Here is a 21,500-nt window from a genome sequence, read left to right as displayed (position 1 = left end):
TGGGTTAAAGCTGAGACATACCTCAATGTTTTCAACTGTTCAACGGTCTTCCTCAGGAGATATTGATTCCAGCACTCAGTGGGAACATATTCCCTGGCAAGTGATGGTCAGCCAGTCGGACGCCTTGACATGTTGCTCTCTGATTGGATTGCTTGTCCTGTTACCTCCACTTGTTCACAGCGACCTCCACTCCCTGATGCATCCGGTAGATGAACCCAGACCTTGTGCTAAAGTTGTCTTTGATAGCAATGTAAGCCACTTCTGATGTCTTTCTTATTTGTTTGCTTAGGCCCTTGTGCAGTATTCTCACCTTGTCCCAGTACACATTTTTGCAGTGACAAGTTGTACTTTGTTTACATCAAAGAGATACTTGCACGATGTAAACAAAGCAGAACTCGTCACTGCAAATATGTGTAGTGGAACGAGGTGAGAATACTGCATGAGTGCCTAAGCAAACAAATAGATGCTGCTTACATTGCTACCAAAGACAACATTAACACAAGGTCTGATTTCATAAGATGGTTGCATCAGGCATTGGAGATCCCTGTGAATGAGTGAAGGTAGCAGGACACGCGATCCAATCAGAAAGCGACATGCCAAGGCGTCCGACTGGGTGATCATCACTTGCTGGGGTATATGGTCCCACCGAGTGCTGGAATCAGCATCTCCTGAGGAAGACTGTTGAACAGTTGAAATGTTGAGGTTTGTCTCAGCTCTAACTCGTTCATTTCCATACCATCCTGTTTTCCACATTTATCATGATGGATAATGAGATATCTTGAGGATGGGACCCAAGCATATCATCCTGTTTTCCACACCTGTCACAATGGATAACAGATAATGATAAATCTTGGGGATGGGACCCAAGTCTAAACACAAAATCCATTTGTTTCATATACACCTTATACATAGCTTGAAGGCAATTCATACAATATCTTTAATAATTATGTGCATGAAACAAAGTTTGTGTAACACTGAACCATCAGAAACCTAAAATGCCACAAACTCAGCTTTTTTAAATGGCTTTTTTATGTTTCCTCCAGAGTTATCTGCCTCATTAACAATTGTTTTTGACTTTGAAGTCTCTCTTTGATTTTATTAACTGACAAGATTTCTTGTTCTGTTATGAATGCACTCTGCTCTAATCATTCAGTAAGTACATCACACATTTTTACCATGTTGTCTACAGGCACTTTTTTTTTGAAGTGTTACTAAAGTAATCTTCAACATCTATCACGATCACCTTGATTCAGAGCCAATCCAGCTATTTCACTATCAGTCAATGAATGAACAACTGGAACCTCATTATCTGCAGGCCTTTTTGACAATTTCAAAAATATCTTTGTACCACAGAGCAGAGAATAGGCAAAAAACACTGAGTAATGCACGTAGGTCTGGCAGTGACGATGGTTTGTTACAAACTGGCACCAACAGAGCATCAGAGCCCAGCATGGGCAAGTGAGGTCAAGTGTCAAATTTTCCACTTGTACCATCATGTTGTCACTGAAAAGTTTCAGATTTTGGAGCATTTAGGATTTTGGATTTTTGGATTAGGGATGCTCAACCTGTAGATGGAGTAATATCTTCACCTCTTTGTCTGCATAGTCATCACTATCATATTCATCATTACTATCAAATTTATCATCACCTGATTTACCAAGGGTGAAAAAATTCAGAGGAAAAGTGAGTAATAATGAGGCAGTGAAACATCTCATCATTCTATCATCTGCAGATGTAAATATTTGTAATGCCATTTATTGAGAGAAGTGACAACTTTTATGCTCCTATCTCCTGAAAATGATAGAAAACGTATCTGGAACCAAATGAGTTACCTTGGAATGATACCCTTTGGCATATAACTGATCCAAATCTACTTAGGATAATTATTATTTACACAAAAGTTCAGCCTGAGTATACTCAGGATAGTAAGGAAAGGTGTTAAATCAATGTTTTACTGGTGACCACACAACACATCACTGCATAAGTTTTCTTTTTACATACACATTGAACATTTTCATAATCAAGTGTTTGGATCTTGCTGCAAATGTTCTCAATATCATTCAACTCATTATCTAGATTGATAGCACTATCTTTTCAAATACTCCTTGAATTCAAATCTTTTACTGATAATTACTCCCAAATCTCAGACATTTGCTTCACTACATCTTTTCCAGTAGGACCTCTTTATGTAGGCACTGCAACAACACTAGCTGTCCCATAACTATTGTGTTCAAATTTCTCTCCGTCAAATTTTGTCAAGTTTTCATCTGCCCATCTGTCGATGATATCCAGGGCTCTTTGGAGTTTTTCTTGTTCTTCCACATTTTCTATCTCTCTAATTACTCCCATGTTGTCTGCAAAACATGACTACACTTTCTGTTGATTCTTTATCTTTTTTTTTTTTTTTTTTTGCTTTGTCGCTGTCTCCCGCGTTTGTGAGGTAGCGCAAGGAAACAGACGAAAGAAATGGCCCAACCCACCCCCATACACATGTATATACATACGTCCACACACGCAAATATACATACCTACACAGCTTTCCATGGTTTACCCCAGACGCTTCACATGCCCTGATTCAATCCACTGACAGCACGTCAGCCCCGGTATACCACATCGCTCCAATTCACTCTATTCCTTGCCCTCCTTTCACCCTCCTGCATGTTCAGGCCCCGATCACACAAAATCTTCTTCACTCCATCTTTCCACCTCCAATTTGGTCTCCCTCTTCTCCTCGTTCCCTCCACCTCCGACACATATATCCTCTTGGTCAATCTTTCCTCACTCATTCTCTCCATGTGCCCAAACCATTTCAAAACACCCTCTTCTGCTCTCTCAACCACGCTCTTTTTATTTCCACACATCTCTCTTACCCTTACGTTACTTACTCGATCAAACCACCTCACACCACACATTGTCCTCAAACATCTCATTTCCAGCACATCCATCCTCCTGCGCACCACTCTATCCATAGCCCACGCCTCGCAACCATACAACATTGTTGGAACCACTATTCCTTCAAACATACCCATTTTTGCTTTCCGAGATAATGTTCTCGACTTCCACACATTCTTCAAGGCTCCCAGAATTTTCGCCCCCTCCCCCACCCTATGATCCACTTCCGCTTCCATGGTTCCATCCGCTGCCAGATCCACTCCCAGATATCTAAAACACTTCACTTCCTCCAGTTTTTCTCCATTCAAACTCACCTCCCAATTGACTTGACCCTCAACCCTTTATCTATGTCTAAGTTTATGATTATGAAGCATATTACAGGACCTTGATAAGAAATCCATCTTGGTATGATAAAACCCCAAAACAGCTGACATAAAATAAGGAAAACTTTAAAACTAATTCAGGAAAAAGCAAAATTAAGTCACCTTCAAGAATTCTATCATAGTGGTCAAACATCTGAGAGAAGCATGGTCTCCCTGCCTTGAAACTATTTTGTCTTGAATTATGCAGATTGTTCTCTTCCATAAATTCAGTCAGCTTCCCTTTTAGGAATCTTTTGAAGATTATATTGATGGGCTATGTTAATGTTATCAGCCAATAGTTTTTATGGAATGCTATTCTTACACCTTTGTGGAAAGGAGTGATGAGTCAGTTTCAAACTCTTAGGCATGATTCCAGAATCTGGACTAATTCTTCAGAGGGCATTTAACACTTGTGCTAAAGGTGTCTTATATTTCTTTATGACAAGATGATATAGGTGGTGGTAGATGCCATTGGCCTAATGCACTTGGCTGATTATAATCCTTGTCTGTTTGTTTATAACAAGTAGATGTAGGTGGTGGTAGTTGCCATTGGCTTACTGCACTTGGCTAATTACAATCTTTGTCTGTTTGTGTATAAGAAATTGCATTCATTTAGGTGTATAAGACAGTCTCTAAAGCCTCCTCAAATTCCATATTTAGCAGACAAATTTTACTTGCTGATACCCCCACCCACTCTCCTTGTCACTAATGACACTGTATCTCAACTTCCCTTCCCCAGCAACCTCCTCCCCAGCTCCCCTTGTCCTTTTCTAGACACTTACAAGCACTTTGCTAACTTTTTCCTTTCCTCCTGATACAACTATGATGTATTTCATATCTTAAATCTTCCTTTCTCAATATATTTTACTGAGCTAAGATCATAAATGTGTTTAATAATCTACATTGATATTTTTCGTTATGTAGCCTCAATTCCTTCTTAGAAAATCAAAGACAAAAGCTCACTCAATCCTAACATTCCAGTTTAATCTACATTTCTGATGCCTGATCCCATCCATCATGGAGGTGGCCTCAGCAATAGAGTCCCATAACTAGTGAAATCCAGTGCTACTTCTTTGCCTTTAATGCCTCACCTTTAACAGGACAATGGCAGACAGCATCTCTAGCACAGTGTCCACAAAGGCTCCTATCTAATGTTGCTACTGACTCCTTCTTCCTAAAAAATCTATAAATAAAGATTTTCTCACTTTAATTTACATTAAGAACAGTGACATTCTCTCCCTGTTTATGATGGAATAACAGCCGATCATAGGACTGCCAGATACGAGACAGTGCCCACTATACCTACCCTAAAACTCACCATAAGTGGTGTTGTCACAATTTTTTTTTATTTTCAAATGGCTTATTATAGTTACATGTGTCTGAGGGTGATGGCAGATGCCAGATTCTAGACTTCCCTGCTTGAATCTCGAGTTACTCATCCTCAAAAACAATCTTAGAATATATAATGCAAATCACAGCAGCACAGAATAATGTGAAAATTCAAAAGCATGAGGAAGAAGAAAAATGCAAGAAAAAGAATTTGGGTCTTTCTTAACTACTGTGAAGGAAGGATTAGTAGGAACATACTCCTGACTTAACACAATGCTGAAAGTGTTTCTGCTGTGATGGTGTCCTGCCTCTGAATGGATTTGTAACTGACAAGCTTTCTCATCTCAAATAGCTTTATGAAGCATGGTACCATAGGATATTGGGATTACATTAGATGTAATGAAAAAGAACTTACACAGCCAAACTGGTACCCTAAATAACTCGCATTAACTGTATTCTGTAAGTGAACTGAATAAATATGCAAGAAAAAAATGTCTTAGCATCATAACACTACTTCCTCACCAGAACATTTAGACTTAAACAATACCCATGAGTTTAATTCTCATATTCTGTTCCACTATTCTTCAAAAACTGAAGTCAATTTATACAGGAGGAATGGGGAGAAACTTGAGATTTTTTACAGGAATTTGGGAATGACTCACACACAAAATCAACTTACATGAGTATATATGGTATACAGTGTATAAAGTGTAACTGAACAATCACTTACATACAAATGAAAAAAAGAAAAAAAAAATAAGTACAACCAAAAGCAGCTTCACAAACTATTATCTAAAACATTATGCGAGAACAGCATCATGTATCTGAACAAACTAACTTTGCAATAGTGACATTATAATACTTATTACATGTACTTGGCATATACAATACTATACAGCAATCATTTATGAACATAAGCATGTGAAAAAGAAATGTAAAACTAAAAAGAGCACCATATACTAATCATCAATATAAACATTTTGGTGCTAGCAGCAGGACTGGATACTGGATGTGCAGCTGAATAGTGCTTCACACCATCTTGAGGGTTAAACATGATTCATGCATCAGGCAGGAAGCTGACTCTTTATTTCACTTTTTCTCATTTATTACATCATACATTTTCTTATGTTGTTGCTGCACTTATATTTACATTTTTTTGTTTTAAAAACTGAAAAATAACGATGTAATATACTGGATATGCACGCTTTATTAATGCACGGTATGAAGGTTTCTGTTAAGCTATCAACTAGGATCTATCTATGTGAAGTGATTTGGTAATCCCTGATCACAAAAAATTCACAACAGGAATGTGCTGTCTGATTTACTGATCCAAGTCCATAGCTGTGAAAAGATGCATCCATTTGAACCTACACAATCCTTTGGTATTTAAAGAAAGAGTACACAGTTAGTATTTGATATATGAAAGTGCAGAGATAGATGCCAACTAACTCTCTTTTGATTCAATCTAGGTATATATTACTGGCAATCTAGGTATATATTACTGTATATATTACTGGTAAGCTATTTCAAAAGCCTATGGGATCTGATTATATTTCCATTTTGATAAACAATGCCCAAGACTTTTACTTAATAAAACTTAATATATATTGGGTTATATATGTTGCTGATCATTATCTTGTGGAGGCTAAGGTGAAGATTTGTATGGGTTTTCAGAAAAGAAGAGTGAATGTTGGGGTGAAGAGGGTGGTGAGAGTAAGTGAGCTTGAGAAGGAGACCTGTGTGAGGAAGTACCAGGAGAGACTGAGTACAGAATGGAAAAAGGTGAGAACAATGGAAGTAAGGGGAGTGGGGGAGGAATGGGATGTATTTAGGGAATCAGTGATGGATTGCGCAAAAGATGCTTGTGGCATGAGAAGAGTGGGAGGTGGGTTGATTAGAAAGGGTAGTGAGTGGTGGGATGAAGAAGTAAGAGTATTAGTGAAAGAGAAGAGAGAGGCATTTGGACGATTTTTGTAGGGAAAAAATGCAATTGAGTGGGAGATGTATAAAAGAAAGAGACAGGAGGTCAAGAGAAAGGTGCAAGAGGTGAAAAAAAGGGCAAATGAGAGTTGGGGTGAGAGAGTATCATTAAATTTTAGGGAGAATAAAAAGATGTTCTGGAAGGAGGTAAATAAAGTGCGTAAGACAAGGGAGCAAATGGGAACTTCAGTGAAGGGCGCAAATGGGGAGGTGATAACAAGTAGTGGTGATGTGAGAAGGAGATGGAGTGAGTATTTCGAAGGTTTGTTGAATGTGTTTGATGATAGAGTGGCAGATATAGGGTGTTTTGGTCGAGGTGGTGTGCAAAGTGAGAGGGTTAGGGAAAATGATTTGGTAAACAGAGAAGAGGTAGTGAAAGCTTTGTGGAAGATGAAAGCCGGCAAGGCAGCAGGTTTGGATGGTATTGCAGTGGAATTTATTAAAAAAGGGGGTGACTGTATTGTTGACTGGTTGGTAAGGTTATTTAAAGTATGTATGACTCATGGTGAGGTGCCTGAGGATTGGCGGAATGCGTGCATAGTGCCATTGTACAAAGGCAAAGGGGATAAGAGTGAGTGCTCAAATTACAGAGGTATAAGTTTGTTGAGTATTATTGGTAAATTATATGGGAGGGTATTGATTGAGAGGGTGAAGGCATGTACAGAGCATCATATTATGGAAGAGCAGTGTGGTTTCAGAAGTGGTAGAGGATGTGTGGATCAGGTGTTTGCTTTGAAGAATGTATGTGAGAAATACTTAGAAAAGCAAATGGATTTGTATGTAGCATTTATGGATCTGGAGAAGGCATATGATAGAGTTGATAGAGATGCTCTGTGGAAGGTATTAAGAATATATGGTGTAGGAGGAAAGTTGTTAGAAGCAGTGAAAAGTTTTTATCGAGGATGTAAGGCATGTGTACATGTAGGAAGAGAGGAAAGTGATTGGTTCTCAGTGAATGTAGGTTTGCGGCAGGGGTGTGTGATGTCTCCATGGTTGTTTAATTTGTTTATGGATGGGGATGTTAGGGAGGTGAATGCAAGAGTTTTGGAAAGAGGGGCAAGTATGAAGTCTGTTGGGGATGAGAGAGCTTGGGAAGTGAGTCAGTTGTTGTTCGCTGATGACACAGCGCTGGTGGCTGATTCATGTGTGAAACTGCAGAAGCTGGTGACTGAGTTTGGTAAAGTGTGTGGAAGAAGAAAGTTAAGAGTAAATGTGAATAAGAGCAAGGTTATTAGGTACAGTAGGGTTGAGGGTCAAGTCAATTGGGAGGTGAGTTTGAATGGAGAAAAACTGGAGGAAGTGAAGTGTTTTAGATATCTGGGAGTGGATCTGGCAGTGGATGGAACCATGGAAGCGGAAGTGGATCATAGGGTAGGGGAGGGGGCGAAAATTCTGGGGGCCTTGAAGAATGTGTGGAAGTCGAGAACATTATCTCGGAAAGCAAAAATGGGTATGTTTGAAGGAATAGTGGTTCCAACAATGTTGTATGGTTGCGAGGCGTGGGCTATGGATAGAGTTGTGCGCAGGAGGATGGATGTGCTGGAAATGAGATGTTTGAGGACAATGTGTGGTGTGAGGTGGTTTGATCAAGTGAGTAACGCAAGGGTAAGAGAGATGTGTGGAAATAAAAAGAGCGTGGTTGAGAGAGCAGAAGAGGGTGTTTTGAAGTGGTTTGGGCACATGGAGAGGATGAGTGAGGAAAGATTGACCAAGAGGATATATGTGTCTGAGGTGGAGGGAACAAGGAGAAGAGGGAGACCAAATTGGAGGTGGAAAGATGAAGTGAAAAAGATTTTGTGTGATCGGGGCCTGAACATGCAGGAGGGTGAAAGGAGGGCAAGGAATAGAGTGAATTGGAGCGATGTGGTATACCGGGGCTGACGTGCTGTCAGTGGATTGAATCAAGGCATGTGAAGCGTCTGGGGTAAACCATGGAAAGCTGTGTAGGTATGTATATTTGCGTGTGTGGACGTATGTATATACATGTGTATGGGGGGGGGTTGGGCCATTTCTTTCGTCTGTTTCCTTGCGCTACCTCGCAAACGCGGGAGACAGCGACAAAGTATAAAAAAAAAAAAAAAAAAAAATATGTTGCTCTGGAAGAAAAAAATGATATGACTAGTATGTTTCATGCTCTATGATAAAACTCAGCCAGCATGTGGTAACATATCAAGAACAATGAAAATGTCTGATCTAAGGTTTCTGGAACTACAGTCTATCTCTAAGAAAAAACTAATAAACTATTCATTCACTGACTAACCAACTACATCTGAAAATTTCTTCCATCTTCAGATTAGTAGCATATACTGTTATACTCATTCTCTAAATCACCTCCCTCTAACTCACCTTGATGTGATGATTACAAAGTATATAACGCAAAAGAACCCATGTATCTCAGCAGTATTACAAAAGTTTTCTAGAAAGAAAGAATAATCAGCAAATTTTGCCTTAGGATTTACCTGTTAGTGTACTGCTGGCTGGGTAGTGGAGAGGTTGTCTGACCATGAGGAGAGAATGGGGGTTGAGGAATACGCTGGCCAGGAGAAATTTGTCCCCCACCCCCTATAGGAGAGTTGAGCAGGTTGTAGCCTGGAGAAGTCTGAGACTCTGCTACATTACGCTGCAAGAACAATTAATTGAAATCATTGTATCCTAGTCCTACATTCCCAAAAATGTAAAAACTTACTTTGTGCAATATTTTGGATTAAATCATACAAAATCAGAAATGATACTTTTCAATCACAGATACATGTCTTTTAAAAGTAACTACTTAAGCCTCAATCCAGTTTTACCAACCAAAAGCCCATTTCATTATGAAGATAAACAATTTATTCCTGTGAAAGTTTAAAATATTTCCCCTTAGAATCAAGGCTGTTGATTAAAGGGGAAAGAGGCCCTTGCTTGACTACCTGGAGAGTGACATTCACATTTGGCGCAACGGTGTTATTAAAGAGGTCATCTATGCTCTGGTACGGAGTTGATGGAGGCTGAGCCACATCCGAGGTGTTGGACGGCACTAACACCTGTTGCTGCTGATGTTGTAAAAGTCGTTTTCTCGTCTCATGTTGTCGTAGAAGCACATGCTGACAACAGTATTAAAAATGTTACAAGCTGTTTTTGCAAGAAAAGATAAACATAAATCTAGGATTATATTTCTTACCTTTTTCTATTATACTTGATAACCATTTCCCGTGTCAATGAGGTAGTGCAAGGAAACACGCAAAGAAAGACTCATCCACTCATACACATACATGCACATATATTTTTTTTTTTTTTTTTTGCTTTGTCGCTGTCTCCCGCGTTTGCGAGGTAGCGCAAGGAAACAGATGAAAGAAATGGCCCAACCCACCCCCATACACATGTATATACATACGTCCACACATGCAAATATACATACCTACACAGCTTTCCATGGTTTACCCCAGACGCTTCACATGCCCTGATTCAATGCACATATATATATATATATATATATATATATATATATATATATATATATATATATATATATATATATATATATATATACATATACATATCAACATGTACATACACATACACAGACATTTACATATATACTCATACTTACTTGCCTTTATCCATTCTCGGAGCCATCCCACCCCACAAGAAACAGTATTGCCACCCCGTGTCAGAGAGGGAGCACCAAGAAAACAGACCAAAAAAGGCAACATTCGTTCACAATCAGTCTCTAGCTGTTGTGTGTAATGCACCGAAACCACAGCATCCTAACCACATCCAGGCCCCACAAACCTCTCAATGGTTTATCCCAGATGTTTCACATGCCCTGGTTCAGTCCACTGACAGCATATCAACTCAGGTATACCACACCATTCCAACAGTATCATTATCAGTGCTCACACTGTAAAGTATTAAAATAGGGGATGGTACTGAGTGTGGATTAGGTATGGGTTGTATTCCCCTCCCATGAAAATTGTGAAAAAAACTAATAATGTAAATAAGTTTGAAGGAAATATTTGCAACAAAATCATTATTGTGGCAAAATTCTGCACCATCTACATCTGTATATTGCAGGCCTATTAAGTCAAACTCCTCAAAGGAAACATCTCAATACACAAGATTATGATGAGATTAGAACTTCAAAATTATATAGGATGCAATTTAGTCACATGCCCACAGTTTTGTGAAGCAATTGATATCAAACATAAACTCATTATAATGATGGATGATGGGAGAGTGTGTAAGTCTGCAACTCACATCTCCCTCTGCTGCTTCGTGTTATCTATGTTAATCAAAAATATAACACTCACGAATTAATCAAAAAATTGAAAATAAAAATGTTACATGAGAAGCAATGTCATACTGACTATCATCTCATCACCTTCTTATAAATTCAATGGAGTGCTTCCTCCATACCACTTACTTCATGAAAACAAACCAAAAAAAAAAAAAAAAAGCTGGAAAAAAGTGTTGAAAAAAATATTTTTAATCAGGAAAGGAAATAAATTCAGACTGAACTTAAAAGCCGAAATGGGAATAAGAGCTGATGCACACTATAGCTCTGCTCCTGCTACACTCAAGGAATGCTTTCACCCTGCTCACAGTCATGGGTAATGCACACTTACTGGTCTGCTCAGGGTATGTAACAGTCATCCAACAAGTAACAGTCATCCCAGTCCACTCTTGTTGCAGGCTGTTTAAAGACAGTGCATCTGGCAGTGGGAGAAGATGGATTTTTCTTTGTCTGAGTTGGCTATGATACCCATAGCCCTGGATGACGAGGAAGAAGAAACAAACAAACAAAATAGGAAAGGAAGAGCTTGGCTGCCTCCATCCAGTGTTGGGGGAGAGGAAAATTAAGGAGGAATTTCACATCCTCTATCGTCATCTGATTGATGATGAAAGCAAATTCTTTCAAAATCCTACATGGCTGGTTTCTTGGGGCTCATAGGGAAGGATGGACAGACAGCCTCCCATCTCACTGATGACCGAGCTAAGTCTGGCATGGGACCATTGGGTAATGCACACTGTTGCCCTCACTCTGGTTACAGTCTGCTTCTGCTCCACTCAAAATATCTTTGGATGACTGTTGCTTGTGCATGATCGGAGCAAGAGTGAACCTAAGCTATTGTGTGTATGCCCCCATTGAAATAATGAAATAATATCTAAAGCAAAAATGGGTATGTTTGAAGGAATAGTGGTTCCAACAATGTTGTATGGTTGCGAGGCGTGGGCTATGGATAGAGTTGTGCGCAGGAGGATGGATGTGCTGGAAATGAGATGTTTGAGGACAATGTGTGGTGTGAGGTGGTTTGATCGAGTAAGTAACGTAAGGGTAAGAGAGATGTGTGGATATAAAAAGAGTGTGGTTGAGAGAGCAGAAGAGGGTGTTTTGAAATGGTTTGGGCACATGGAGAGAATGAGTGAGGAAAGATTGACCAAGAGGATATATGTGTCAGAGGTGGAGGGAACGAGGAGAAGAGGGAGACCAAATTGGAGGTGGAAAGATGGAGTGAAAAAGATTTTGTGTGATCGGGGCCTGAACATGCAGGAGGGTGAAAGGAGGGCAAGGAATAGAGTGAATTGGAGCGACGTGGTATACCGGGGTTGACGTGCTGTCAGTGGATTGAATCAAGGCATGTGAAGCGTCTGGGGTAAACCATGGAAAGCTGTGTAGGTATGTATATTTGCGCGTGTGGACGTATGTATATACATGTGTATGGGGGTGGGTTGGGCCATTTCTTTCGTCTGTTTCCTTGCACTACCTCGCAAACGCGGGAGACAGCAAAAAAAAAAAAAAAAAAAAAACTAATTGGAACGATAGCAAACCATGAGCAGACTAGGAGCGGAGCTACAGTGTGCATCAGGCCTTAATGTCAACAAATCAACACACAGGAGTGGCACAATCAACCATGGTAACACTGCAAGTTGTTTTTTTTTTGTGATGGTAAAACAGTATCAAAGACACCAGGGTTAGATGAAAAGTCAATTCAGAGATGTTTAACCTATATTCTATGTAGACTAACTTTGGAGTCTATTTAGGTGTCCTTGTTGTTGACCTTTGCATCAACAACAAATATACTCATGTAAAAGTCCAAAACTTCAGGGAAGTTGTTTACATAGATCAAGAAGGACAATGGCTCCTGAACAGAGCTCTGTGACCCTCTGAATATCCTCACCAACCACTCAACAACATATTCACCCCCTTTTTTAATAAATTCAACAGCAATACCATCCAAACCCACCACCTTGCCAGCTTTCATCTTCCACAAAGCTTTTACTACCTCTTCTCTGCTTACCAAATCATTCTCCCTGACCCTCTCACTTCGCACACCACCTCGACCAAAACACTCTATCATCAAACACATTCAACAAACCTTCAAATTACTCACTCCATCTCCCTCTCACTTCACCACTACTTATTTTTATCTTCTTATTTGCCCCTACACCGATGTTCCATTCATCCTCCTGTCTTACACACTTTATTTACCTCCTTCCAAAACATCTTTTTATTCTCCCTAAAATTTAATGATACTCTCTCACCTCAACTCTCATTTGCCTACTTTTTAACCTCTTGTGCCATTCTCTTGACCTCTTGCCTCTTTATTTTATACATCTCCCAGTCATTTGCACTATTTCCCTGCAAAAATCGTCCAAATGCCTCTCTCTTCTCTTTCACCAACAATCTAACTTTTTCATCCCACCACTCACTACTCTTTCTAATCTGCCCACCTCCCACCTCTCTCATGCCACAAGCATCTTTTGCACAAGCCAACACTGCTTCCCTAAAATACATCCCATTCCTCAACCACTCTCTTACGTCATTTACTCTCATCTTTTTCCATTCTGCACTCAATCTCTCCTGATACTTCCTCATACAAGTCTCCTTTTCAAGCTCACTTACTCTCACCACTCTCTTCACCCCAACATTCTCTTCTTGTCTGAAAACTACTACATACCTTCACCTTCGCCTCCACAAGATAATGATCAGACATCCCTCCAGTTGCCACTCTCATCACATTAACATCCAAAAGTCTCTCTTTCACGCGTGTCTCAATTAACACGTAATCCAATAACACTCTCTGGCCCTCTCTCCTACTTACATATGTATACTTATGTATATCTCCCTTTTTAAACCAGGTATTCCCAATCACCAGTCCTTTTTCAGCACATAAATCTACAAGTTCTTCACCATTTCCATTTACATCACTGAACACCCCATGTACACCAATTATACCCTCAACTACCATATTACTCACCTTTGCATTCATATCACCCATCACGATAACCCAGTCTCATGCAACAAAGCTGCTAACACACTCACTCAGCTGCTCCCAAAACACTTGCCTCTCATGATCTTTCCTCTCATGACCAGGTGCATATGCACCAATAATCACCCATCTCTCTCTATCCACTTTCAGTTTTACGTATATCAACCTAGAGTTTACTTTCTTACACTCTAGCATATACTTCCACCACTCCTGCTTCAAGAGTAGTGCTACTCATTCTCTTGCTCTTGTCCTCTCACCACCCCCTGACTTTACTCCCAAGACATTCCCAAACCACTCTTCCCATTTACCCTTGAGCTTCGTTTCACTTAGAGCCAAAACATCCAGGTTCCTTTCCTAAAACATGCTACCTATCTCTCCTTTTTTCTCATATTGTTACAACCACACAAATTTAGACACCCAAATCTGAGCTTTCGAGGAAGATGAGCACTCCCCACATAACTCCTCCTCCAGTTTCCCCTTTTAGAACGTTAAAATACAAGGAGAGGAGGGTTTTTAGCTCCCCGCTCCTGTCCCCTTTAGTCACTTCCCATGTATTCCCTGTGTGTCGTAGAAGGAGAATAAAAGGGGAGGGAGTGGGGGGCTGGAATCCTCCCCTCCCGTTTATAATTTTCCGAAAAAAGGAACCAAAAGGTAGGCCATGTGAGGATATACCCTCTAAGGCTCATTCCTCTGTTCTTAATGCTATCTCGCTAACGCGGGATGAGGTGAATATGTATGAAAAAAAAGAATATATATATATATATATATATATATATATATATATATATATATATATATATATATATTTTGACGCACTGTCAATGGATTGAACCAGGGCATTTGAAGCTTTTGGGGTAAACCATGTCTCCCGCGTTTGCAAGGTAGTGCAAGGAAACAGACGAAAGAATGGCCCAACCCACCAACATACACATGTATATACATACACGTCCACACACGCAAGTATATATACCTATACATCTCAATATACAAATATATATACACACACAGACATATACATATATACACATGTACATAATTCATACTGTCTGCCTTTATTTATTCCCATCGCCACCTCGCCACACATGAAATAACAACCCTCTACCCCCTCATGTGTGTGAGGTAGCACTAGGAAAAGACAACAAAGGCCACATTCGTTCACACTCAGTCTCTAGCTGTCACGTAATAATGCACTAAAACCACAGCTCACTTTCCACATCCAAGCCCCACACAACTTTCCATGGTTTACCCCAGACGCTTCACATGCCCTGGTTCAATCCATTGACAGCACGTCGACCCCGGTATACCACATCGTTCCAATTCACTCTATTCCTTGCACGCCTTTAACCCTCCTGCATGTTCAGGCCCCGATCACTCAAAATCTTTTTCACTCCATCTTTCCACCTCCAATTTGGTCTCCCACTTCTCCTTGTTCCCTCCACCTCCAACACATATATCCTCTTGGTCAATCTTTCCTCGCTCATTCTCTCCATGTGCCCAAACCATTTCAAAACACCCTCTTCTGCTCTTTCAACCACGCTCTTTTTATTACCACACATCTCTCTTACCCTTACATTACTTACTTGATCAAACCACCTCACACCACATATTGTCCTCAAACACCTCATTTCCAGCACATCCACCCTCCTCTACATAACTCTATCTATAGCCCACGCCTCAAAACCATATAATATTGTTGAAACCACTATTCTTTCAAACATAACCATTTTTGCTTTCCGAGATAATGTTCTCATCTTCCACACATTCTTCAACGCTCCCAGAACTTTAGCCCCCTCCCCCACCCTATGATTCACTTCCACTTCTATGGTTCCATCTGCTGCCAAATCCACTCCCAGATATCTAAAACACTTCACTTCCTCCAGTTTTTCTCCATTCAGACTTACCTCCCAATTGACTTGTCCCTCAACCCTACTGTATCTAATAACCTTGATCTTATTTACATTTACTCTCAGCTTTCTTCTTTCACACACTTTATCAAACTCAGTCACCAGCTTCTGCAGTTTCTCACATGAATCAGCCACCAGTGCTGTATCATCAACGAACAACAACTGACTCACTTCCCAAGCTCTCTCATCCACAACAGATTGCATACTTGCCCCTCTTTCCAAAACTCTTGCATACACCTCCCTAACAACCCCATCCATAAACAAATTAAACAACCATGGAGACATCACACACCCCTGCCGCAAACCTACATTCACTGAGAACCAATCACTTTCCTCTCTTCCTACACGTACACATGCCTTACATCCTCGATAAAAACTTTTCACTGCTTCTAACAACTTGCCTCCCACACCATATATTCTTAATACCTTCCATAGAGCATCTCTATCAACTCTGTCATATGCCTTCTCCAGATACATAAATGCTACATACAAATCCATTTGCTTTTTCAAGTATTTCTCACATACATTCTTCAAAGCAAACACCTGATCCACACATCCTCTACCACTTCTGAAACCCCACTGTGCTTCCTCAGTCTGATGCTCTGTACATGATTTCACCCTCTCAATCAATACCCTCCCATATAATTTACCAATAATACTCAACAAACTTATACCTCTGTAATTTGAGGACTCACTCTCATCCCCTTTGCCTTTGTACAATGGCACTATGCAAGCATTCCGCCAATCCTCAGGCACCTCACCATGAGTCATACATACATCAAATAATCTCACCAACCAGTCGACAATACAGTCACTCCCTTTTTTAATAAATTCCACTGCAATACCATCCAAACCCGCTTCCTTGCCTGCTTTCATCTTCCGCAAAGCTTTTACTACCTTTTCTCTGTTTACCAAATCATTTTCCCTAACCCTCTCACTTTGCACACCACCACGACCAAAACACCCTATATCTGCCACTCTATCATCAAACACATACAACAAACCTTCAAAATACTCACTCCATCTCCTCACATCACCACTACTTGTTATCACCTCCCCATTAGCCCCCTTCACTGAAGTTCCCATTTGTTCTTTTGTCTTACGCACTTTATTTACCTCCTTCCAAAATATCTTTTTATTCTCTCTAAAATTTAATGATACTCTCTCATCCCAACTGTCATTTGCCCTCTTTTTCACCTCTTGCACCTTTCTCTTGACCTCCTGCCTCTTTCTTTTATACATCTCCCACTCATTTGCATTACCCCCTGCAAAAATCGTCCAAATGCCTCTCTCTTCTCTTTCACTAATAATCTTACTTCTTCATCCCACCACTCACTACCCTTTCTAATCTGCCCACCTCCCACGCTTCTCATGCCACAAGCATCTTTTGCGCAAGCCATCACTGCTTCCCTACATACATCCCATTCCTCCCCCACTCCCCTTACCTCCTTTGTTCTCACCTTTTTCCATTCTGTACTCAGTCTCTTCTGGTATTTCCTCACACAAGTCTCCTTCTCAAGCTCACTTACTCTCACCACTCTTTTCACCCCAACATTCTCTCTTCTTTTCTGAAAACTTCCACAAATCTTCACCTTCGCCTCCACAAGATAATGATCAGACATCCCTCCAGTTGCACCTCTCAGCACATTGGCATCCAAAAGTCTCTCTTTCATGCATCTATCAATTAACACGTAATCCAATAACTCTTTTTAACCAGGTATTGTCAATCACCAGTCCTTTTTCAACCCATAAATCTACAAGCTCTTCACCATTTCCATTTACAACACTGAACACCCCATGTACACCAATTATTCCCTCAACTGCTACATTACTCACCTTTGCATTCAAATCACCCATCACTATAACCCGGTCTCGTGCATCAAAACTACTGACACACTCACTCAGCTGCTCCCAAAACACTTGCCTCTCATGATCTATCTTCTCATGCCCAGGTGCATATGCACCAATAATCACCCATCTCTCTCCATCCACTTTCAGTTTTACCCATATCAATCTAGAATTCACTTTCTTACACTCTATCACATACTCCCACCACTCCTGTTTCAGGAGTAGTGCTACTCCTTCCCTTCCTCTTGTCCTCTCACCAACCACTGACTTTACTCCCAAGACATTCCCAAACCACTCTTCCACTTTACCCTTGAGCTTCGTTTCACTCAGAGCCAAAACATCTAGGTTCCTTTTCTCAAACATACTACGTATCTCTCCTTTTTCCTCATCTTTGTTACATCCACACACACTTAGACACCCCAATCTGAGCCTTCAAGGAGGATGAGCACTCCCTGCATGACTCCTCCTTTTGCTTCCCTTTTCAGAAAGTTAAAATACAAGGAGGGGAGGGTTTCTAACCCCCCGCTCCCGTCCCCTTTAGTCGCCTTCTATGACACGTGAGGAATGCGTGGGAAGTATTCTTTCTCCCTTATCCCCAGGGATAAATAAATAAAGAAATAAATACGTTTGGATGGTACTGCAGTGGAATTTATTAAAAAAGGGGATGACTGTATTGTTGACTGGTTGGTAAGGTTATTTAATGTATGTATGACTCATGGTGAGGTGCCTGAGGATTGCCAGAATGCTTGCATAGTGCCATTATACAAAGGCAAAGGGGATAAAAGTGAGTGCTCAAATTACAGAGGTATAAGTTTGTTGAGTATTCCTGGTAAATTATATGGGAGGGTATTGATTGAGAGGGTGAAGGCATGTACAGAGCATCAGATTGGGGAAGAGCAGTGTGGTTTTAGAAGTGGTAGAGGATGTGTGGATCAGGTGTTTGCTTTGAAGAATGTATGTGAGAAATACTTAGAAAAGCAAATGGATTTGTATGTAGTATTTACGGATCTGGAGAAGGCATATGATAAGAGTTGATAGAGATGCTTTGTGGAAGGTATTAAGAATATATGGTGTGGGAGGCAAGTTGTTAGAAGCAGTGAAAAGTTTTTATTGAGGATGTAAGACATGTGTAAGTGTAGGAAGAGAGGAAAGTGATTGGTTCTCAGTGAATGTTGGTTTGCGGCAGGGGTGTGTGATGTCTCCGTGGCTGTTTAATTTGTTTATGGATGGGGTTGTTAGGGAGGTGAATGCAAGAGTTTTGGAAAGAGGGGCAAGTATGCAATCTGTTGTGGATGAGAGAGCTTGGGAAGTGAGTCAGTTGTTGTTCGCTGATGATACAGCACTGGTGGCTGATTTGTGTAAGAAACTGCAGAAGCTGGTGACTGAGTCTGATAAAGTGTGTGAAAGAAGAAAGTTAAGAGTAAATGTAAATAAGAGCAAGGTTATTAGGTAAAGTAGGGTTGAGGGACAAGTAAACTGGGAGGTAAGTCTGAATGGAGAAAAACTGGAGGAAGTAAAGTGTTTGAGATATCTGGGAGTGGATTTGGCAGTGGATGGAACCATGGAAGCGGAAGTGAATCATAGGGTGGGGGAGGGGGCGAAAGTCCTGGGAGCGTTGAAAAATGTGTGGAAGTCCAGAACATTCTCTCGGAAAGCAAAAATGGGTATGTTTGAAGGAATAATGGTTCCAACAATGTTATATGATTGCCAGGCATGGTCTATAGATACAGTTGTGGGGAGGAGGGTGGATGTGCTGGAAATGAGATGTTTGAGGACAATATGTGGTGTGAGGTGGTTTGATCGAGTAAGCAATAATAGGGTAAGAGAGATGTGTGGTAATAAAAAGAGTGTGGTTGAGAGAGAAGAAGAGGGGTGTTTTGAAATGGTTTGGTCACATGGAGAGAATGAGAGAGGACAGATTGACAAAGAGGATATATGTGTCAGAGGTGGAGGGAACGAGGAGAAGTGGGAGACCAAACTTGAGGTGGAAAGATGGAGTGAAAAAGATTTTGAGTGATCGGGACCTGAACATGCAGGAGGGTGAAAAACGTGCAAGGAATAGAGTGAATTGGAACGATGTGGCATACCAGGGTCGACGTGCTGTAAATGGATTGAACCAGGGCATGTGAAGCGTCTGGGGTAAACCATGGAAAGTTCTGCGAGGCCTGGATGTGGAAAGGGAGCTGTGGTTTCGGTGCATTATACACGACTGCTAGAGACTGAGTGTGAGCGAATGTGGCATTTGTTGTCTTTTCCTTGCGCTACCTTGCGCACATGCAGGGGATGGGGTTGTTATATTATGTGTGGCGCAGTGGCGATTGGAATAAATAAAGGCAGCCATTATGAATTATGTACATGTGTATATATATGTATATGTCTGTGTGTGTATATATATGTATACGTTGAGATGTATAGGTATGTATATTTGCGTGTGTAGACGTGTATATATACATGTGTATGTGGGTGGGTTGGGCCATTCTCTCGTCTGTTTCCTTGCCCTACCTCGCTAATGTGGGAGACAGCGACAAAGTAAATTTTTTTTTTTTTTTCATACTATTTGCCATTTCCCGCGTTAGCGAGGTAGCGTTAAGAACAGAGAACTGGGCCTTAGAGGGAATATCCTCACCTGACCCCCTTCTCTGTTCCTTCTTTTGGAAAATTAAAAAAAAACAAGAGAGGGGAGGATTTCTAGCCACCCGCTCCCTCCCCTTTTAGTCGCCTTCTACGACACGCAGGGAATACGTGGGAAGTATTCTTTCTCCCCTATCCCCAGGGATAAAATAAATAATAAATAAAGTAAAATAAATAATAATAAAATAAAAAAGAAAAAACTAGGTCATCACTGAAGGTCCACCTGGCATTGCCAAGATATGGAAACAATGTAAAGTATTTATGAAGTTTTTAAAGCCTCTTTCTTTATCCTTTTTTTTTGGCAAATATACTTTTTTGTCTATGGAGTCATTCATTGTATATTATACAAAATTACTAGACACACAACTAAGACATATTTAAGGAAATAACTGAAAATGTATTCTAAAATAACTTTCCTGGAAATATCTCAGCATTTTTCCATTAATATTAGTGGTAGTATGCATTCACATAAATACAGATTTTCAGAGAAACTGATCTGCACTAATACAAACAATTAAGAATCCAAATGTATTAGTGTGACACAAGTGAAGAAAAAAGAAAAAGGAAAGGGAAAAGCTCACAATATGCTTGTGTCTGGAAGTGCCAGAGGGAATTTCCCCTCATACACAAGCAAATTTTGACCCTCCTACAAGAAGGTCAGGTGAGCTACCAGTACGTTATGAATTTTTCACTCAGGGATAAGTATTCTACAAAGTTCCGAAGTCAAAATTTGAAATAACTTGCCTTTTGATTTATAGATATACCCCCATACATTGTGGTATCTTTATATCTACAGCATTTTGCAGTTAATGACTTAATAATGTAAATTTTATGAATAAAATAAATTCAAGTATTTGCTGTACAGATAATATCTCAAATAACTGAAGAAGAAACATTGAAGGATGCCACAGTTTGGGATTTTTATCTGCATGTAGATTGAATGGAGGCACTGTTTGGCTTTTTCATCCATATGGGGAAAAACTGAATGGTGTTGCTGTTTTGGGTTTTCTGCTTAACTAAGTTTACATTCTCATCCTTTTTTAACCACTAAATCATACCACATTATTCTCATACAAGCAATACTTCAGTTACGAAAACTCTAAAGTCTCCCATGCAAACTATGAACTCTAACATTCCATATCCAGTAATGTATGCTGTTGTGTAATCATTGATGAAAAGCAAAGATTTACCTAATACAGGATACTGAAAGCAAATAACCTAAATCTATAACTGAGCATTCATCTTTATGGGAACACACATGACTGGGAAGTGTCCTGACTTAAAAAAAAAAAAAAAAAAAAAAG

The 21,500-nt window shown here is 40.2% G+C and overlaps 1 protein-coding gene across 24 annotated transcripts in view; it reads right to left on the bottom strand.

The window, feature by feature from the left end:
• Positions 1–21,500, bottom strand: part of LOC139753727 (uncharacterized) — a 1,039,260-nt gene that overhangs the window by 307,650 nt on the left and 710,110 nt on the right. For 22 of the 24 annotated variants that reach the window (XM_071670490.1, XM_071670488.1, XM_071670497.1 and 19 more), the window contains 2 exons: positions 9,473–9,646; positions 9,023–9,183 (listed from right to left, as the gene is read on the bottom strand). In XM_071670490.1, coding sequence (XP_071526591.1) covers positions 9,023–9,183; positions 9,473–9,646 — 335 coding nt within the window. The remainder of the gene's footprint in view (positions 1–9,022; positions 9,184–9,472; positions 9,647–21,500) is intronic. The other 2 variants (XM_071670486.1, XM_071670508.1) reach the window with 1 other exon arrangement.

The sequence above is a fragment of the Panulirus ornatus genome, chromosome 15 (genome assembly GCF_036320965.1).
Source record: "Panulirus ornatus isolate Po-2019 chromosome 15, ASM3632096v1, whole genome shotgun sequence".
NCBI classification, from domain to species: domain Eukaryota; kingdom Metazoa; phylum Arthropoda; class Malacostraca; order Decapoda; family Palinuridae; genus Panulirus; species Panulirus ornatus.
Note: the sequence above shows the minus strand (reverse complement) of the source record. Positions and strands in the feature narration are given on the sequence as shown.